Genomic DNA, 21818 nt, shown 5'->3' with positions numbered 1-21818 from the left:
CTGCAGTTTTTTTAACAGAGCCTGCAGGGCATATACATTTTAAAATAGAGAAAGTATAAAAAACATTACAAAACTCTTTTAAATGCTGATAAAGTCTACATGGATTTCAGCTCCAATTTGGATAAATTAGCATTTGTCCCACTTATATTCTACCTAAGCAAATTATACACTAATAAAATAAAAATCTTTGAGATTATTTAAAATTCTGTTCTCCCAAAATAAACTTCTTAGATAATATTAAATTTGTTTGGTCATATAATCAACTTAGCAAATTAACAAACAAAATTTGCTGTTTGACAAAATTCAACTAACTCACAACTTTAAAGATGTACTGTCAGAATTTGCATACAATTTAATGCAAGTCATTATTTCCATCATTAAACAGTAGTTTACTGTTCAACACTGAGTTTGCTTTCAAGTAAGTCTAAATGTAGTGCACAAATATCTCCAAACTATTACAGATCAGTTGACTTTTGATTTTAAACACAACGTTATCCTGAACTCTGCACACAAAACAGCACCAGAGTTGAGATGGGGACTGGTAAAAAATCAAGTGTCAAGGGAGATTTAACTGTTTTGTTGTGAGGTGCTTTTTCTCCCCTGAAATAGTATGCTATTATATATGTATAAGAGTAGAAAACAATTACCCTCAACTTCCTTTATTCCCCATATAGAAAAACAAAATTACACTCAAAATCAATTAATTCCATTAGCAGTGACAAAAATATTAACTACCAGGCCAATTGTTAACATTTTTATGCTCTACTTTCTCAAAATCAACTTATTAAATTAAAAGCCTGAAACAGTGCTTTCTATAAACTTAATTTCATTTAGTACTTTAAAATACTGGTTCCCTAATTCATGCTCACACAAGTGACTTCAAAGGGACACTGAGAAGGTGTCTGGTTCACACATGAAAATATTTAAAGCATTCATATTATGCCTGTACCTTCAAAATCAAAATACAAACAGGTTTAATTTGAATTCATGTGCATTATTTTTTTCTAAAGCTAATGAATAGCAAAAGGTATTTAAACAGCCAAGAAGAATAATTCCTCACAAAAGAGAACATTTTGAAAAATCCCAAATAAAAGCCCTAGAGAAGTGAAGCAAGACCAGACCTCTGCCGTTGAGAAAAATCCAGCATTAGAACAAACAGCATCAGATATCTTTTTTTCTATAAGTTAGAGAGCACTGATGATAGCAAATCATAGTTGCTGCAGAAGTGTGAGGGTCAAGTCCATCTATACCATAATATCTAGTACAATACCTATCAATCTACCATTCATTCCACATGCTCCTACTTTTTTTTTTTTTTTTAAAGTAATTACCCTGAAATTCACAAATCCTCAAGCAACAAAGAATGTCAGCTGCTTTTTACGTTAACATGGCAAAATCAACCTCATAAGGAATAGTTATTATCACATAGAGAAGACTGAAAAACAGGCAACAGGCAATTTTACCAACCTACGATATAACCTTAGAAGATACTATCTGAATATCCTTTTACTTTAGATGCTCAGAGACCAGCACACTGAATCCCTGAAGACTTGTCTGTATTTTATTGACCGAAAGTCTATCCTTCTCTTGATCCCAATTAGGCAGTTGGTAGCCATACCAAATCTAGAGAAGGGTAAGAACACTTTAAGATGAGTGGAAGCGTTCTTGATCACTCATCATCCAGTACAGACAACACAGGAAGCTTCCATGTCTTGAATGGTAATCTACTGATTTCTAACCCTGGGGAAGCAGGGGCTAAAGGAATGTCACTCTTTATAATAATATTAGCTAATACAAGGCTTAGATTACTTCCTCTCATGCTTCCAGATTTTACCCTCAGCATCAGCAATTGCTCTGGATACAGTCCAAAATGTTCCTTCCAGACTGCTCATGCCCTTGGCATGAAGGGCAGGAAAGTTTGTACAATGAATGATCACCTTCACAGAAGAACATTTCCAGTGGAAAGCTCAATGAGCCTGAGGACTGTCTTAGATCACCCCCAGCACAAGATTCAGGGAATCTGAAAGGGGAAGCAGCCACATGGGCAAAGCTGACCCAGGCATCCAGTGGCCCCCATTCTCTTTGAGTAAGCACAGAATGCAAAGCTGTTGTATTTGCACACACCACAACAGGACATCTGAAGTACAGGGTTCATATGAAATAGGAATCCATCCTTAAGCACAGCAGAGTATTTCTCTCTGCTGCACATTTTGAAGTTACATTCTTCAAAAATATTATTAAAGAAAGATATTAGCTCAGATTGGGCTGTGACAATGTTTCACCCCACCAGTGCAAATACATTTTCTGTATGTTTCATAAATACTTTTTAACCTAAGAGACCTGAAAAACAGGTTTGTATTCAAAGACACCTAGTTTTTAATCTCCATTTCTTACTAGATCCTGCCATTTCAACTATATAATTTGTACTTCATGAAGATAAGTATGAGAACAATAAACACATTTATGATAGATCGTTACAATAGCTTTGCTTAGTAAAATACATGGTAAAATTATTATTTGAATTGTCTCTGGAATAAATACCTACAATGTAATTCTTGAACTGATTCACAGCTATACTTTTTTTTATACATTATACTATTTTTCAAGCATCATGCACCTATTTTAAAACATCTCGTGACCTGAACGCGTTTTAACATAACCTTTCTGTAACCACCAAATCTGTAAGCTCTACAAAAGACAGGTGGGAAAGACACTGTGCCAAAATATATTCAGTTGTACTCCCACTAATTCACTGAAATTAAATTATGACAACGGAAACCTGAGATAGTATCTTGAAAATATTGAGAGAATAATTAGTTTCCTTGGATAGAAATTACAAAAAACCCATACTTGACTGCCTATAGCTTAGAAAGTTGTTTATAAACAACACATTCCTACACATTTGAAAAAGCTTTGAGTACTATATTTACATTTTTAAGTCAACAATGGAATGGCAACTCACACAACAACGCAATAGAACCCTTTGATAGTTTTAAACCAATTTGTGTTCTTCTAAGATAACTGGTTAGTGCACATTTTTGTCCAAAATCACAGAACACAGAATGATCTGTACCCAAAGGGACCTTAGGGATTATCTAGTCACAACTCCTCTGCCATGGGCAGAGACATAGACAGCTTGGAGTCCTGTGTAACCTGACTTAAAACATTTCCAGCTTCTCTCATCCACTTTCACAAAAAGTTTTGTTCTTATGTCCTTCCTTACGATCTAAATCTGCCCTTCCAGTTTAAAACCACTGTCCCATGTCCTGCCACCTGTGTCCTGTCCTGCATCATGTTCCTCAAGCCAATCAACCATACCACACAGTTTAGTGCTATCCATAAAGTTCCATCTCAATAAGTTCCTTAGGGACACCACTTGTTACTGATCTCCATTTGGAAATATTAATCTACCAATCTATTTCATGCATTGGAAATACGTGTTTATTTTTAACAGTAAGGTGATTTACTGAAAATGCCATAATTTTTAACTGAAATGAAATCAACTATTCCTACTACAGATATTCTCTATTTCAGATCATATTTCAGTGCAACTATTACTGATCCAGGTATATGTGGTAGCAGAACGATATCAGCTTTTAATTAAAATATATCGGAAGTGGAAACTTGATAATATTACAGAAAACAAGTTTCATTGTCTAGATCAGGACAGCTAAAGCTAAGATTCTCTGAAATAGTTTTAAAATAAGATTGCCTTTGCATACATTGACATTACCAGCATTGTTTCTGGTTTTCCAAGTCTGGGTGAGGATGGTTCTGTGCTAAGAGCAACTGTTGATGAAACCTACAAAACATTCCCTCTTTCCCGTACACAATTAATGAGTTTATAAGAATGTTATTTTGCACTACTTTCTGTAAGCCACTACCTTTTTCAGCCAATTTGTTAGCTGGATGAAGATTAGAAAGAACATCCAAGTGAAAGCTGTTTCCCATTTCCTGACGGACTTAGTTTCCTCCCCAATTAACCCAATGACAAAATAATTACCTTGAAATTTCTTATAACAAAGTCAAAGTAGATTTTCATCTTTTCCAATGCCCTTATCCAAGAAGGTGGTGGCAAAGGAAGCCTGGAAACATCGATAATGTAAATTTTAGTGGGTTTTAGTTGACTTTTTTCCTCTCTAAAATGCATTCACTTTGTCAAGCACCTAAGGGGCCTAAGCATCCACCCTAGAATGGTTATAAACCCCTAAATAATTTGTAGGAAGAAAAATCCAGAATTTTAGATTTCAGGGTAGTGAATAGTCTAAAAATCCAGGGTAATAAACACTAAACACTCAAATCAGAAAATAGGGAGAAACAGCAGTGAAAATCTTTTGGGATATTTTTTTCTCCAGCGTTTGGCTGACTAATTACTCCAATTTACCTATTATTTGAACACAAAAACTATCTATGAAATCTTAAAGGCAAATGTTAAATTTCAACAAGAAAAAGTGAACTTCACCAAGTCATTATCCCTAAACCCAACTATATATATAGCATTTGGTTCCTTAAACACCAATTTTTAGAACTTGTTTCTGAACTTCCAAGCTTAGTCCATTTAAAAGTAAATAAACTAAAAGAAGTCTGTTATATTTAAATGACACAATTCAGAATAAGAAATGCTTTTGGCTCATAGCTGTGGATACATTTACAGTCACAAAATTTCATTCAGACAAATCTGGTACATGAAGCCAGTGAAGTATATATATTTCCTTTGTGTGAAAAATTCTATTTATTATTGTTATTATATATTATTCTAACTATTTACCAGTCTGATTAACTCTGTTTCATAATAAGTGAAACAATAACTAAAATGCCCCACCCCACCCCCCCCTTTTTTTTTTCCCTTTTGGGGGAGAAGGGAAGGGAGAGAAGACAAGGGGGATTTCTGCCTCCACCTGTTTGCAAAAGGTCAGGGTATGACAATGTAACACTGTACTCATAGGGGTAATTTCACTTCCAGTTGTGGTTTAATAACAAATTGATTCTTTCTTCAAAAGACACCAATTTCTCCATCACTCTACTGGAGAACTGTCTCAGAAAAGTTAGGTATACTACAACCAATAAGCCTGTGCTAAAATGTGTTCCAAAATGTCATCCGCTAATCAACGGTGTGCTACATTGCAATCAAAATGTTGCTAAATACAAGCAGCAAGAAGGGAAAAAGTTGATCACCCTAAAGCACCGAAGAAAAATGTAAAGGACAGTGCCAATTTCTCTGAAGATTTTTCTTCCCCAGAGAGAATGGAAAATGGCTTCACTCCACATAGTGAAATGACAAATTCTATGGTTTTTACATAAATTCCTGCAGCCAAAAAGAGGCAATCTTATGTGTTTATTTAATCAGGAAAGTGACAATAGTCATTACTTTACTTTCTTCACAAATCTTAAAGGAAAAAAGGAATAAAGAGCATTCCTCTCTTCATTGTGAAGCCTTTTGATAAATGCACTCAGTTAAACACTCTTTGAGCAATGACTAAATATATTATAGATACAAAAAAAAAAAAAAAACAACCCACACTTTTACTTAATTCTTAAGAGAAATTCATACTCAGCTCCTTGTTTGAACAAATTAAGACGTCTCATACAGAAAAAAAAAAAAAATTACTAGAGCACATAGTAGTGACTATAGATGCGCTTTTTCATTCTTGCCTTTGTTCACATGTACCTATCCTTAAAAATACACTTTACAAGACTTAATTATTGAGGTAACACTAAACAAATCAAGGGGTAGTGTCTACAAAGTATTACTTGTAGATCTACTTTCCTCTGCCTGAAATAATCTCATTCATTGTAGTAGAATAACTTAGAAAGACTTGTGTCAACTATCTGAACTATTTATTAATAATTAGGACAAATAATTTATTTTTATTCCCAATAACTTTATACCAATTTTCAAGAGCTGACAAGGAATTGTAATATAGAAACATACAAATATTGGGTAAAGAGTGAGCCTCCTTATCAAAGAGGAGACACAGGGGTGAACCAGGACAAAGAAATGTTTGATTGCCATTCTCATGGCAAACGAGAAACAATTCTGTGAAGATACCTTTTTTATGAGGAACTGCCCAAAGTAAATCCATGGGGAAAACAGCCAAGGAAATACAGTATGTTTTTTAAAACTCCCCAAACCACAAATCACTCTTTTCCTGATCTGGTATAGAACAATTTGCTTTGTTCCCAGTGATAAAGCTTTTAATAAAGTATCTTCCTTATTCATTAAGACACTTTTGCCATGATAAATTATTTCAGTTTTTCTGACTTGTCCTGTAACTACATCAACCAGAACAGAGCCAAAAGCTGCTGCCTGTCCATCCATTACTATTATAATGGGAACAGCAGAACCATTTTTTAAATCTTTATAATTTCACCAATATTTTTTGAAGTATCAACTGTAACAAAACTTCTTTCAATAACATCAGTTCCAAAGTCATTCCAGCTTTTAAATAACCCCTAAAGAAAACATTTATATACAGCTGAGTGTGTCCTTACAAATATTCCCTAAATTTCAGCATGCTATCACCAGTACAATCCCATCCCAAGCTGAATCTCAGTCAGTGGCTACAGGTGGGAAGCAATTTGTTTGCACAGAGACAGCTCCTCAGAGACAGCTCCTCCTGGAAGCAGCAGGCTGCCCAGCTATGTTGTATTGCATTGTTCCCCATCTCCACTTTCAATCACCTTCTAGAGACAGGAACTTTTGTCTTTATGCCATTCTCAAGAAAACAAGGTATCTCTTTCAAGACTGTAACAATATATCAGATCAACATAACTATTTGCAGATTATTTCTGATCAGTTGGCCATACATACGGTACTGACTTTTGGAAATGCTACAGCATTTTGATTGTTTTCTACTTTGTAGACACAGCTGTTAAATGATTTGTTCCCTGTTATTTATTTTATGCTCTCTCCAGTGAATTTTCAAAGAATGGATTTCGAGTGGATCTGTGCATTACACAACATGTACATAATAGAATCAAAACCCCCCCAAACAATTGTCTGAATGTTTCCATCTTCTTTCCCTGCTATGAGTTGTACAACGCCTAATCTTCCTCCAACCTTGAATTCCTTTGGATAAAACCCTGTTAGAAGAAAGTCAACATCCCTCAATTCATTTGTGGATTCTTCTCAAACTTATACACCCATCTGCCTATTCTCCAACACAATCTTCTATTCACAACGGATGCTGCTCATGTAAACTGCTGCAATAATCACTTAATAGCACTGTGGAAGTTATCACTTCAAATGTGGACTATTAAATGCAAGATCATTCTTGCATTTAAACTGATGCAAAAATGATTCTCTGCAATGTGTTGAATCTTTGCTGGTTCTAGGTATTTGTTGAAATACCATAATCAACTTAAAGTATGTGTGACTGTATTTATTCAGGATATGATTGAATTTAATTGGCTACAAGTGGTCACCTCTATATTTCAAAATGTGCTACCTGGAAAAATTTAGAACAATTGACTGCAACTTTTCAGTGTGCCTTTCTTCACATTTCAGTATCTCACTTTATTGCTGTACTGTTTTCTGTGCAACTACATTTTAGAAACTTCACACAAAGCTATGAATGCTATTCTGGAGGTTAACTTGGGAAACTGGACACTTCAAAGAAAGCTGTATGGATTCTTATGTGAAGCTCTGGGTTTTAGAGCACCTGTGGATATAAAGCCTCACAGTGTTATACCAAAGTACAAACAGACTGTGAATTAAATAGTAAAACAATTAAGCTTGTTTAATTAAAAACTTTAAAAATTAAAAAATAAAGCAATTATACAGTAGCACTTGATTGCATATACTATAAATCATATGATCAGGGCTGAAATTTTTTTTTGCACTATTATTTCAATTTCTCTGATTACATTGCAGTAAGTTCTCATGTATCATCTCTTCTGTCAATGCTTTCAGAAATCATTCCCTTCAAAAAAGGCAGTTTATAAACTGCAACATCCCCATACTTGAAAGCGTTTGCTTAAAAAGAAGAGAAAACAAAAACAAACAAACAAAAAAACCAAACCAAACCAAACAAAAAAAAAACAAAAAAAAAAACCCCAAAAAACCCCCCCAAAAAACCCCAAAAAACCCCCAAAAAACCCACCAAAAAACCAAACCAAACAAACAAAAAAACCACTCAAACCCAAACAAACAAACAAACAAACAAAACCCCAAAGATTTTTAGGCATGAAATGTCTTGAACTTTAAGGTTTAAATTTTATGAAATATTTTTATACTGTCACAGTCACCATCAAAATCCAGTCTATTAGAAGCAGAGTGCTAAGGAACAAAGGCAGACACTGTTTTTAAATACAATCTTTAATCAAAATAATTACATTTATGAGGCATGGTGGGAAGAATAGAAATCTCACTACCATGCTGCAAGCAGTGCTTCCTTAAAACAGCCATTAAGAAATAATTTTGCCAGCCAAATGAAATTCCAATGCATATTATGCAGATCTTTAAACACAGAGCTTTCCTAAACTAATTTGGTCGAGGAAGACTGGCAGGAAATGAATTAAAATCAGCATAGCTTTATGTTTTACATAATGAGACACAACTTACATCCCTGTTCCATTGTAATTACCCTACAAACAACAATATACCAAAAATACATCACATGACAGAGAATCTCTGTCATTGTCAACTCTCACTGCAGTTACCTTTAGTCTAGCTGGAATTATGGCCAAAGATTCTCCCTAAAGAAAACATATTTGTGACAACCATGGCATGGCATTGGATGATGTCCTTACTACTGCCTAAATGCAGCTGGGAGAATGCCACCTGCACCTATGCTAAATCCTCAGAAGCTGCAGAAGAAAATGCTTCAGTTCTTACACTCTGGGAAGTGGGTATGTTTCACTAATTATGTGCAAGCCACCCCTGCTTGCTTTTCCCTCTCCTCTTCTGTGTCCCAAACTGTGTTCCAAAACCTGCAGTTTAAGCTTCTAAGAAAATTCCTTAGCTGAGAGAAAACTGAGAAGTCTTTAGATTAGAACTAGACAGGATAAGAAAGGCAAAGTAACAGACAGGTTTGTTAGGAGCACCAGGATTCAAAAGGAAAAACATGGAAAGGCACAAAACAGTGAAGAGGACAACCCGGTACCACACCAAGGGCCTGTGACAAGCATTGGCAGCCTCCTTTCTCCCACCTGACTGACACCTGCCTGGCCAGCAGAGTCTGTTCAGGTGTCATCTCGGGAGCAGTAAGTGTCCTAGCAGCCTTTAAATTCTACCTATCCTTTGTGTGCATGAAGTTTGCAGTCAAATCTTTGCACTCTAAAATGTGTGTCAATAAAGGGCAGGTGAGTTGGATGGCAAGAACACAAACGTGTTAACTGCAGTCTCTACCTCATGCTCAAGTACCAATTATCCTTAAGAGTATTAGACAACCAAACAGAGTCTTTAATACTGTGGTACTTCACAGAGCATCAACTTAAACCCATTGAAAATGCTAACGGTGTAAACAATAAAGAGGAGCAGTGACTCCATTTCATCCTGAAAACTGTTACAAACCATGGGGATGCTCCCAAAGAAGGTAACAAGTCTTTACCTTCACTGATATTTAGAATTCATCACTTAACTGAAGGAAAACAAAACCAAAAATATTCTGAACGGCTATGTTTAGAGAATTATGAGCCCAGACAGGTATCCTTACTAACCAAACACTACACTCTGAAAGATTTATGTTCCAATTCATTCCACCTACTATCATCAACTCAGTGGCAGATAAAGACTGGCAAAGCAGGCAATCAGAAGAAAAACATTTTGGGTGAAGAACAGCTGTTTAAGGAAGAACTAAACATCAAGCTTAAGAGAGGCTGACAAAGATGTTAGAAGATAAGGATGTCTTTAAAGAGTCTGATCCTAAAGTCAAACAAAATCAGTGGACCTTTTTGTCCCCTGAAAATACAAGCATAAGGTTTATGCACGATTTAAACACTGGGTGGCAGAAAAGGCCACTGTCTCAGCATCCAGGCACAGGTGGATGCAAGAGGATAGGTTTTAGATGCAAGAGATCACCCCAGATACCTGCTCGAGGCTGGACCACAGGACAAGGGAAAAAAGCTTCAGGTGACCCACCCCACTCGGGAAGGGCAAGCTGGGGAAGAGGCCACCTACACCAGAACAAAGACACAAGCTCCAACACCTGACAGCTGCCCTGTTTCTGCAGCACTGACAGCAAGGTTAAAAGCAGTCTCTGAGCTACGACAGTTTATAACACATTTCAGGAAAAATTGAATTAAAAAAAAAAAAAAAAAGAGTACTGAGCTATAATCAGCTGTTTCACCACCAGCAGTTCAGAAGACTGAGCTGGAGAGAACACCTGGACTGGCAGCAGGGGACTAGCAAGTCATCTGCTGCCCTCATGTAAAACCTGTGGCTCACGGGACAAAGTGTTTATATACACTAAATCCCACCTGTAGCATTTCAAAGTACATTTGGGCATGCGTGCCACTTGAAACTTCATAAAACTGACAAAGAAAAAGCTTAATAAGAGATCTCCCAGTACATAGCTTAGTTATGATTTTTAACCCCCAAAATATGGACACAACATCCAGTCTTAAAAAAGCCTTGAAAACAGGCCTCAAAAAATCCCCAAAGGAGATGCTGGAACATCTGCTGGCCCCAAATCCTTGTAAGCAATATCATCTCTTACTGATCCATACTTCTGCATTCAAGGAAGCTAGACTAATTAAAATTAAAACAGCATTCTACATCAATCTCTGACTTTTGAACCAAATTCATCTCCTAGACCATGAAATAAGTTAAAATTTTGCCTAGTGCTCAGGTGAAAAGGTTCATAGTATTAAAAAAACAAAACATACCAAACTAAATCCCCCCCAAAAAACCCCAAACAAACAACAAAGAAAAAATCCAAAACTTAAGGCATCACATGATTTCTGAATTGTAATTCTACCATTATTCCTAAAGGCTCACAAAAATATATCAGTATACTTATTGACATTCAGAATTGGATTAAGACAGAATTGAATCCAACAAAATCTAAAAACAGGAAAAGCTTTAAAAGTCAAAACAATACTTCTCGGACCTCAGCAAGTCTAGAAGGGCAACATCATTCACACATTCTATTTATGTAGCACTGTGGGAAAAAAACCTTACTAGGTAATATCTTTTTCTCAGTTATTTTTAAAACATTTTGCCTGATTAGTATTTTAGACACATTTGCTATTTGGAGAAATGAATTTAAATTAAAACACAATCAACCACTCTAGTTGTGATCCCACCTGGTTTCTGGATTCTACAACATCACTTTTAAGGAACCTGGCAGCTCAGTAACCTTTGAATATGAGTTTAGGAGGAAAAAAAAATATACTTTGCTTGTGCAAAATTAATTACAAGTAGAATGCTTACTTAAGATAGGAGGGTGTTTACATGTATTTCAAGAAAGCTACCTTTAACAACTACAAAAGAGACTATTAATTTCCTCCAAAATTAACTGTACAGTGCCAAGCAGAGTATCAGTCCAGAGCTTCTGGCACCCCTTTTACACTAAAGCATTTCCCTGTCATGAATTCAGGGTTAGAAAAGTCACAGTATTAAGCAGGAACCAAAGCAAATTACATAAAAGTTTGCTTTCCAATAGAAAATATTAAAATCAACTGCAATTCTCACTGAAGATGTGTGATTCTGGTTTTTGGGTTGGTTGCTGAGAGAAATGGGATGGACACAGATATAGCCAGACTGGATGGAGATGATGGAGAGGAAGAGTCACCAAATTAGCATATTTGAGGAAAAAACTGCCCAGGATCTAGACTTTAGAAAAGCTCACAAGAATGAAAATTGTTAAAGTAAAAGTTTATGTTTGGTTGATTTTTAAATCACAGTTTATGTGCTTTTATTGAAAAAAGTTAAGCAGAAAGTATTCTATTGGCAGTTCTCTTACCTGCAAGTTCTCATTTCAATGAAGTTGAGGTTTTATTTTCCTGTGACATCATCACGAACAGCATAACTTTAAAATGCTGTTCACAATTTACAGAAGAGCTCCTCCTTCATACAACACTTGTATAAATATGGATTAAAAAAATAAAAATATGCCTTTATCTTTTTAAGTAGCACTATGGTGCAAAGATGCAATACCCAGGTCCACTGAAAAAGGCTTTTCTTGGAGCTAAACTCTCTAGTTACACAAATTTTACTAAAAAATAATATTTAAGTACACAAGGGATACAATTTTATTTTTTTTTATTAGTATGGATATAGATCTTTTGCCACATTCTATTACAGCAAGTATTCACAGTCCCCTTCACAGACAACAGAAAAATCTTGCAAAATGCTTTGAGATAAACTTACTTACATCTTGGCTTTCAAAGAAAATGTAGACAGACTGAACTGATAAAGCAACTGTTCCTTAATCTCTTTCACGGCAGAGAATTCGTTTCTCTCAATTCCAAAGTGAATTGAGCATTCTTTGCATTTGATGTTTAAGTACCTGTAGATTTAACAGTTCTTCCCACTACAGAAGGAAAAGGATTTAGTACAAGCTCCGTACAGGATAGAAAGCTGTGATAGCTAAAGAAATTTCACTCAGCAAGCAAGCTTTTCTGTAGACCATTCAAGAGACTGTGTTTGCTGTCATTTATTTTGAGCAAACTTTCAACATCTGCCAGCAACTTGAGTCTCTCTCAGATTTTTATACTCTCCTCAGCCAGACTAGAGCTGCTCATCCACTGGTACGGAAATTAGCAGAATGCCAATAATGACTAAATGGGAAAATAACCCCAAACCCAACATTTTCAATGAAATGAAATCAGTTTGATTCTTTCACAATTTTGCTTGGAACTTGCACAAAGAATAGAGGGGAAAATGCAAGCTATCTTTAAATCAGTTCTGTGAAACTTACAATGACCATGAGGGTTATATCTTTTCAGCCTTAAAACTTGATTATAAACACATAGAGAATATTTACTGTCTCAGGTATTAGGATGAAAGAATCCCTTAATGACTATGCTTGAAAGGGAAGAAAGGGTTTCCACAACCTTTTGAGAAGAGAACACCAGAATTGTTGTTGCTTATCATGAGAGGGTAGGGGATGGGAAATGACCTTCAAGAGACCCTCAGGTATCCAGTGCAGAGCTTCAATTTCTCTGATCTTTGCTTTTCTCTAATCTCATCTCTTCCCCTCACAGCTCTTCCCACTTCCGCCTTCCAGCATTCAGTCTGGCACCTATTCCAGTTCCATAGCATGAAAAGAAATTCCATAGTACAGGTACATATCACTGACCCAACTGAGCCATGGAGGCAGTTCTTCAGTTCTGAAGAAATGTTTAACATTGCCAAGTGCAACCTACAAAGGAGCTGCTTGTTTCTCTCATTTATAAATACCCCAAACACTCAATACCAGCAGCACTTTCTTTCCCAGCAGGAAGAACCTGTGTCTGCTCGGAACAGAGGAAGGTCCATAACTACATTCTATTGCCTCACTAGGGACACCGGTACACACACACATGTTGGTTACTCATAAACATAAAATGAAATAAAATGTGTAATACTACCATATTGATACTAAAGATTATTGGAAATTCAATTTATTTGAGTATGAATTAAAAGCTTAATAGTAAGGACTAAAATGCATTTCTTATAAATCACAGTTCAAAAACTTCCCCTGAAATAACCCAAGTTGTCCTAAATAACAAGTAAATAAAGAACATCCTACTAAGTATTGAAGTGCAAAAGTCAGTTTTCACACTGGTCACTCGGTTTATTTGACACTGTGTTCCATTAAAAAATTGGCCTATGCTACGTAACATGACTTTTGTAATAGTGCAACATAATCATATCCATCCACTCCATGGCAATTCAATGCAAGCAAGGGAGAAGGACAGGAAAAACAGGAAATTGAACCTGCAGCACACAAAACCTAACAACTAAGAGGTTAACAGGGGACCAGAGCACTACAGTTGCTCTGTGATGAGCCACCACAGGAACATTCAACTGTAACCTTGAAAGAGTTAAAACAGAATTTTGTAATTGATAAGAAGGTCACACAAGATTATATATCTCAAGGGGGAAAAGAAGAGAATTTATCCTGGAATCAGTGATTAATTCTATATAGAATTGTTTAAAGCCATCCTTTAAGGAGATTGTGAAGTTACTCAAAACTTATTGTGGAATGTTTAGGGAAACAAAGAAAAGGAAAGGGAAGAATCAAGGTGGTGCAGGGATGAACAAACAGAAAAAAAAAAAAAGTGAGGAGGAGACTGAATTAAACTGGCTGCTTGTGCCTGTTTCTCCATTTAAACTCCTGAAACATTCAGCATACAAAATCAATCTCTTTGCCCCCAATACCTCAGAGAATACAGAGTAAACAATATTAAATACTAATAATCATCTGGCACTAATACATGTTTTGACACACACTATATTTATACTGGTTAATTCAGCTTGTCCAAACTGGGTCTCTAGAACTGCCTACAGAAAATGACCCCTGCTCTGTATTAACTGTTGATTGACCTCCAGAAGCTCTTTGAAATGGAATTAGTTGTCCTGGGGGAAGCTTTTCCCACATTTCAACAACTTGACAGTTTATCAATAAATTTACAGAGCTTACAAGTTTTCATCAGCTTTTCTTATTGTTTTATTTTTATATACAAACATCATCTATTATATATATGCAACAAACTATATACAGCAGGAAAATATGAATATAACCCATAATGCATAAAATGCACAGTTATATATTCCTATATAATAGATATTTAAATTGTTACTTATATAGAAATACATTTTTAAATAAAAGGAACGACAGCATTATATAATACTATATATATTATATAATGCATATGGTATATAACACGCACATGGGTAGTCAGAGATGACAGGAAAATAGCAAAATTGAAATACTACCATTTAGTGTTAGCTTTTAAGCATTTCGGCAAGTAGAGGAATTTAACTCCACGTACTGCAACTGTTAAACAATCCAAATGACTTTACCAGTTCGGCGAGGAGTGCAGTTTTAGCAGAATTGCTATGAAATAAAACTACTAGCACAGCTGAAGTGATGTTTTATACTCACTTTGCATAGTCAAAGAGTCTGCTGTCCCAGAGCTGGTGATTGCCTCTATACCCAGAATGGAAGAAACAAGAATCTGTACCATCAAACTGGTTGAGACCATCTTCTGAGTTTTTTGAGGCGTGGCTGTGCACCACATCAAGCAGGACTGTGATGCCCATTGAGTGAGCAACGTCAATCATTTCCTTCAGGTCGTCAGGAGTTCCATACCGGCTGTGAAAACACAATGGGATACAATCAGCACTTATGCCAGCAATACTGAACAGTCATCATGGAAATTACATCAAAGTCAGCAGTTCTTCATCACCTACTCTACAGATGTACACAGGTTATTTTTCCAGCCTCTTAAGCAGTAGCTATTGCTTACAAACCGCCATTTGAAACCATTTTTCATTATAAGAATTCCACACAATGTTTTGCAGAAACAGATTCAGTTTTATTCTTCCCTTTTTAATAATATATCAAATTCAGTATAAAAGATAAGCGATACATCTTAAAGCTGCTATTTAATACTGAACACTTCCTTAGCTCATAAGGGACAAGAATATATTCATACTGCTGGAGTAAAGTAACACAATGATTACAACAGTGAATGTACATACAGTAAGTCCACAAAATACGCCATCTTCTGTTTTCCTGCTTAATTATTTGGTTTAGATACTACACCATTTTCTTATTTTTAAGAAAAGATTTTTATCTCCTCTGCCCGACACACCTTTTTTCAACTAATTAATGCAGTTAAAACTGCCTATTTAAATTTAGCCTGGTTGCCTCTTCAGCTGCTCTAAGATTAAAAAACAAACAAACAAAAAACCAAAATTAAAAAGAAAAAAATATATGTCTTCCACATTTATCATAATTTTCTTAACAACTACCTAAATTCCTTTTTCATGTAATTTTATCCTATGCCTCAAATCTAAGTACAGTCTGTTACAAGCCTGTAAAGGAAAGGGTACCCACAGAACACACAGAGCCATGATTTTAATCAGGTTCATTATGAACAGTGTATAGTTCTGTTTGTCATAAAAGAAAGCCCTACACATCCCTGTTCGTTACTGCCAAGAATTCCACAACCTCAAACCCATGCACAAAGTCTGCAGGTGGATTACTCAGCTATGGCAGCTGAAGTTACTTATAAACTTTTTGTCTGTATCCTATCCAAAGTGTTTTGCAGAGCAGCTGATCACCGTGCCAAATTGATTTCAGATTTAAGAGGAAGGTAGAGCAAATACCTATGTCATTGCTTCCCATTATACACTTTCTTGCAAACACACACCTGCACACAATACTGATTTCAATGGATGGGAAGGAAGGGAAAAGAACAGGGAAGACACTGGAGCACTTAAACCTACCTTGATGCTGCGAAGAAACTTGTGATCTGATAACCAAAACTGGCATAGTATGCATGCTCCATAATAGCCATCAGCTGGACACAGTTATAGCCTATAATAAAAAAATATATATAACAAATGCCTTAAGGATACTTAAAAGAGTATTCAATACCTGTAACATATCCACTCCAGTCTTCTCTCATTTTACCTGCCTCTGACCCTAATGGTTAGCACCTAAAGATCCAGTAACTTTCATGAAGCAATTCTACCTAACAGTTTATACTTACATGATCTCCATTACAAATGAAGCAGTAAATTTGTCAAGTGATCTACACATATTGAATCTCCCAGATGTGGACAGAAATAAGAGTAATCCTTATTTAACTTCAGAATATTAGTTATGCTAACCTGCAAGTCCTGAACTGCTTCAGCTTTTGACATTTGCAGTCAGGGTGTCCAGGGTTAGTCTACTGGCTACACATACTATGACAAAATCACAGGATGGTTTGGGTTGGAAGGGAGCATAAAAGCTCCTCTAGTTCCAGCTCCTCTGCCGTGAGAAGGAATACCTTCCACTAGACCAGATTGCTCAACACCCCTTCCAGGGATGGGACAACCATAACTTCTCTGAGTAACCTGTTTCAGTGTCTCACCATCCTCAAAACAAAGAATTTCTTCCTGATGTCTAACCTAAATACACCCTCCTTCAATCTGAGGCCACCCCATCCCTGGTGTCTACTTGGACATCATCTGCTTGGACTGACACAGCAAGTGTGACCATCCTGCTAATTCCTTATCCACAAAGTGGCCCATCTGTTAGACCCACATCTTTCCACCTTAGAGACAATACTATAACTTCCTGACATATGAAATCTTTTTTTATACCATCAAAATCACTTTTTTGCAACTGTAATAATTATTTCTTCCCTCTACAAGACTCTTCCAAGAAGGGAAAACACAAGTCTAATGTGCTTTTATTCCAAGTTCACCCAAGAGCCAAAGCAGCCCAGCAGGGCTGGGGGACACAGAGATAGTTCAATGCATTCCTAAGGAAAGGAACTCTAAAAAATCAGGTTTTATCTACAGGCTAGCAAGACTCACATCACTTCTGTTTGAAGAAAATCTTTACTTAATTCCTTAGTTTCAGCAAGATGCTGTAGGATTTTTTTATTCTTCCACGGTTTTTTATAGCTGTGACATTTAAAACCAGAGCTATTATTAGAAGATGGTGTGAGCTCAGCAATTTGTCAGATTCATTGTTGGTTTATAATTCAGGCATGTTGTACTTATTTTTATTTACAGGATTTTTATAAATAAACAGCAACATTGCATCAAATTAATCCAATTCAATTTGCTTGCTACTTTTTTTGCTATTTGTCATGCACATATTTCTACAAACTAGTGATATATGAGAGTTCTCATGTAGTTATGTCTTTAAGCTTAGTCCTAAAAAGACATTCCAAAACTGAATCTAAAATACCTTACAAATATATTTTAAAAATACTTAATTCCCACAATGTTTACTTAATGTAAACAAGAAGGAACATTAGTTATAACTTCTGTATACCCTAAATTTGATATTGCTTTTATTATTTAGTGTATCAGCCTTTTCATGACATTTCTCCACAAAGACAAAACAGTAGGCAAAGCAGAATGCTTTCCTAACTCTGTAAATCCTCTTACCTTCTTGGGACAAGTGAAATTCCTTGGCAGTAGGAAGTCACAGATATGTAATGTAAAATCCAAAATTGCTTTTTATTAAGGGATTCCAGATGTGCAAACTCCCTCATCCCACCTGCAAGCTCAACTTCACCAAAAGGCAAACCACTGACTTACCATATAAAGCTACAAGAAAATGCCTTCTTCAGGCACTCTAATAAATAAAATAAAATAAAAATCAAACACAAACACAGCCACCATCCATCAGGGTTTCAGCTACAGATGTCATGATTATTTTACAGCAGTGTAAAATACATATTTAATCACAAGGCAGTAAGTTCTAATATTGTCCATTACAGAAACAGTGCAAAGACACCATGGGAAAAAAAATAATTAAAGCAAAATTGAGGTGAACAGTTTTGTTGTGCTTCCTGAGATGCAGGTACAAGATCTTTCACACATCCTCTCCAATATACTAGAAATTATTTTCCTGAAGAAGGTCTTTCATATTTAAAGTTCCCTTGTTCTGATACTTCAGAGCTACTGTTCAGGGATAAAAGAAGTTTAGCATGCTTATTCTGGGAAAACAAAGAAGAAATATCCAGGCATTCTTTTGTCTTTCCTTAGAACTAAGCTTTAGACCAGTAGAACCACTGAAGAATGAAATATTTTTGGAAGACCGTGACAAGCAGGTCCTTTTTCAAGCGGAAAGCAAACCATGCCTAAAGCAAATTACTTTGAAATACTTATCTGGGCTTTAACAATCATATTTTACTTAAAAATCTGGAATGGACTTTGATTCACATATCCTATTTCAGTCTTTGTTTGTTCTCCATAGATTTCACTTGTTTATAATTTTTGCTCACCTAAAAATCTATTTTTATAGTATGTGTAACTGGGAAATGCAAAAAACCCTGTAGATACTTGACAGTTATCTTTTCTAATGGGCACAGGCACATAAAAATTATCTCTGCAAGCATTTCTGGTACTACTTACCAAGATCCTTTATTCTAGGTAGTACATTGTATGTGAAGTTTTTATAAGAAGCTACTTTCCCTTCTGGGGAAGCAATTCCCACATGTGATTCATAAATTCTTAGGCTTTTTAATCTCTTGGGAGAAGGATTCTTATGCTATAAGAAAAAAAACAAAACAAGAGTTGTCATTAGGAACAGCTTAGGAGTGTTGTCATAATCACATGATTTTCACAAGATGAAAAACAATTTAAGGTTTATTTTGTTTTTCCTCTAAGAGAATTCTAAACATTTCAGAAGCAATTGACCATTTTAAAGTGTTAAAGTAAATGTCTGTTTGAAATTAACATCCTTTATGAACAAGAAACTGGACATTCATGATTCAACACTTTTCTTATACTCTTAAAATTGTAATTCAGTGTTGAAACTGATAGTAGCCACTCCACTTGATGTCCTCCTGAATCACTATGAATCTTGCTTGAAAACAGTGAGGGAAAATAGTAAGATATGTTTTTATTTTTTAAGCATACCTGTTTTTTGCAGGTACATGAAATCGCTGCCTTCTCTTAACTGAAATTTATAAATACTTTATTCCGAAAGAATAAAGTTCCACAGCATAGAACCACCTATATTCTAATTACTTAGGATTAAAATATAATTTTAAAAATCCCATATCTGGACATGACTACACAGCATTTCTAGATGGACAAAAATATCTGAAGAATACAGAGGCCATTGAAGTTAATATCCTATTGGTTAGTTTATTATTCAGATGAAATTTTGCAAAGGTAGAACAAAACTAGTTGAATATACGCATGTGAACAGATATTAAAGGAACAAGCTGAAGAACAAAACTTCTGGTTGAGGCTTGTTACCTGTGATTTATTTTCATTGGACGCTTCTACTATTCATAAAAGGGGTGTTTTTTGTTTGGTTTTTGGTTTTTTTTTTTTTTTAGTAAGGCTTTGTCTGTACCCAAAAGTCCTGGCCCATTTTTCACTCAAGGCCATCCCAATCACTGCATTTCCAAATACCTACCCATTCTTTTTCTGGATGACATTGAGATGCAAACAGCAGCATACAGAGAGTAGGCCACTAAAATGATAAAGACTACACACTTTAATAAGAGTTAATATACATTATGTTATCTATTTTTAAAGAAAATATTTTCCATGCCTTTTCTCTCTCAAGCAGTTGTTTCATAATTTGAGGTGGATGAGAAAATTTAACTCAAAATGGAGGTTACAGCATCTCTAATATAAACCACTGCATACCATTTTTCGGGGAAAACATGAAAAAGTTTAATAGGAAACAATATCACTCAGACAGTCTGAACTCTCCAAATGTTCTCCTAGGGTATTTTTCAAACATCATGCGAAGCGTTCTCTCCCTTACAGTAGTGCATGAGAAGAAAGAAGGCTTTAAATTCGATAACAGGATTTTCCTGATACAAAGAAACCAGGATTTGACTGGAGCATGGGAGCCTTATTTTGGAAGTTTTTTCCTGACTTCGTGGATTATTAACCTAGTGTTGAGTTCTGAACATTGCATTTGCAGATAACCAATTCTTAAATCCAGTACTGATAATTCCCTACTCTTCTTCCTACCAGGAACAGAATTCTTGTCCCAGAATACCTGTGAAACTCGTGGCAAACCAAGTTTAAAACCCCATGTTAATAACCATTTTTATATATTCTACAGGAGGCTGAAGAAGCAGCTCAAAAGCATCCATCATTAAAGTAATTTATTTCGGTCAAAGCCATGAGTTAAAGCCCTTCATCTCAGCTGTTTTAACTAGTTGGCTATCTCCTTTTATTTTCCTCCAAACAGAGATACAAAGATAACATGATACACTTCTTGAAAATAATACTGAAGCCTTACTATGTATGACTGTGGTGGATTCCAGTGAACCCAATCATAATTCACTTTGTCTTCATCACGGACCACATATCTTGCCCAGGGTGAAATACGATAGAGGAGGGCGCCGTTTTGAGCACGAATCACCACCTATAAAATAACACAACATATGCAGGCAGTCACTCATAACTCATAGAACGCCTCCTATGCAAGCTACAGCACAGATTGAAATAGTAGACTACACGAGAATTTAATTTATAGAACACACAAACACACAATGCAAGTCAAGAGAAGGAAGAACGACCCTGCTCGCAGGGATGATTTGCAAAGGGACAGTAAACCAGACATGTCAGACAGGAGTGATGTTCGCCAGCAAGAGCTGAGGATATATATAAGCTTTATATAAGTAATGGAGAAGAAGCCTTCCCAAATGGATTTCTGTTAGGTTCCCTAATTACCCCTGTCATTGCTATTTCCTTTCCATGCTCTTATAAATTTAAATAGACATGCAGTATAATGTGATTAGGATGAGAACTGTGATTTGTTTAACTTGGCAAACAAACAATCTAGGCAAGGCAATTTTAATATCTTAATTCCATCTTCTTTTCCATGCTCTGTGAGTCCTTAACAATGTGACATAGCCTGGAACCACAGATAACAAAAAAAGCACGGGACAGTTTTTGGGTCAAGGCAAAGAAAACGTTCTAAAGTTCCACCTCTCTCACATCCTCTCACCCCTCTCCTCAGCACAGAAGGAACAGCACCACTCTGCTTTTGCTTGGTATCTTGGCTGCCACTGAAACAGCAACACAGATGGCTTGCAAATTTAAAACCTAGAAGTGTACAAGCAAGTGGAGGCACAGAATTCTTAATTCTGCTTTTTTGAAGAAAGTGATGACTGAGACATTTTAGTTTGGTTGTTGGTTCTACAGGTTTTTTTTTTTTTTTTTTTTTTTGTAAGAAAAA

General features: G+C 35.8%; 1 protein-coding gene across 3 annotated transcripts in view; it reads right to left on the bottom strand.

Moving 5' to 3' along the window:
• The window catches only part of GBE1 (1,4-alpha-glucan branching enzyme 1), a 139506-nt gene that overhangs the window by 59352 nt on the left and 58336 nt on the right, over positions 1 to 21818 (bottom strand). For all 3 annotated transcript variants that reach the window (XR_009207541.1, XM_058419287.1, XM_058419288.1), the window contains exons 4-7: positions 20877 to 21002; positions 19019 to 19154; positions 16385 to 16475; positions 15036 to 15245 (exon numbers count right to left, since the gene is read on the bottom strand). Coding sequence is in view for 2 of the 3 variants with exons in the window: in XM_058419287.1 (XP_058275270.1) it covers positions 15036 to 15245; positions 16385 to 16475; positions 19019 to 19154; positions 20877 to 21002 (563 nt within the window). In the remaining variant the exon portion in view is untranslated. The remainder of the gene's footprint in view (positions 1 to 15035; positions 15246 to 16384; positions 16476 to 19018; positions 19155 to 20876; positions 21003 to 21818) is intronic.

Source organism: Hirundo rustica, chromosome 2, assembly GCF_015227805.2.
Source record: "Hirundo rustica isolate bHirRus1 chromosome 2, bHirRus1.pri.v3, whole genome shotgun sequence".
Taxonomy (NCBI): Eukaryota; Metazoa; Chordata; class Aves; order Passeriformes; family Hirundinidae; genus Hirundo; species Hirundo rustica.
This window is presented reverse-complemented; position numbering and strand designations above follow the sequence as displayed.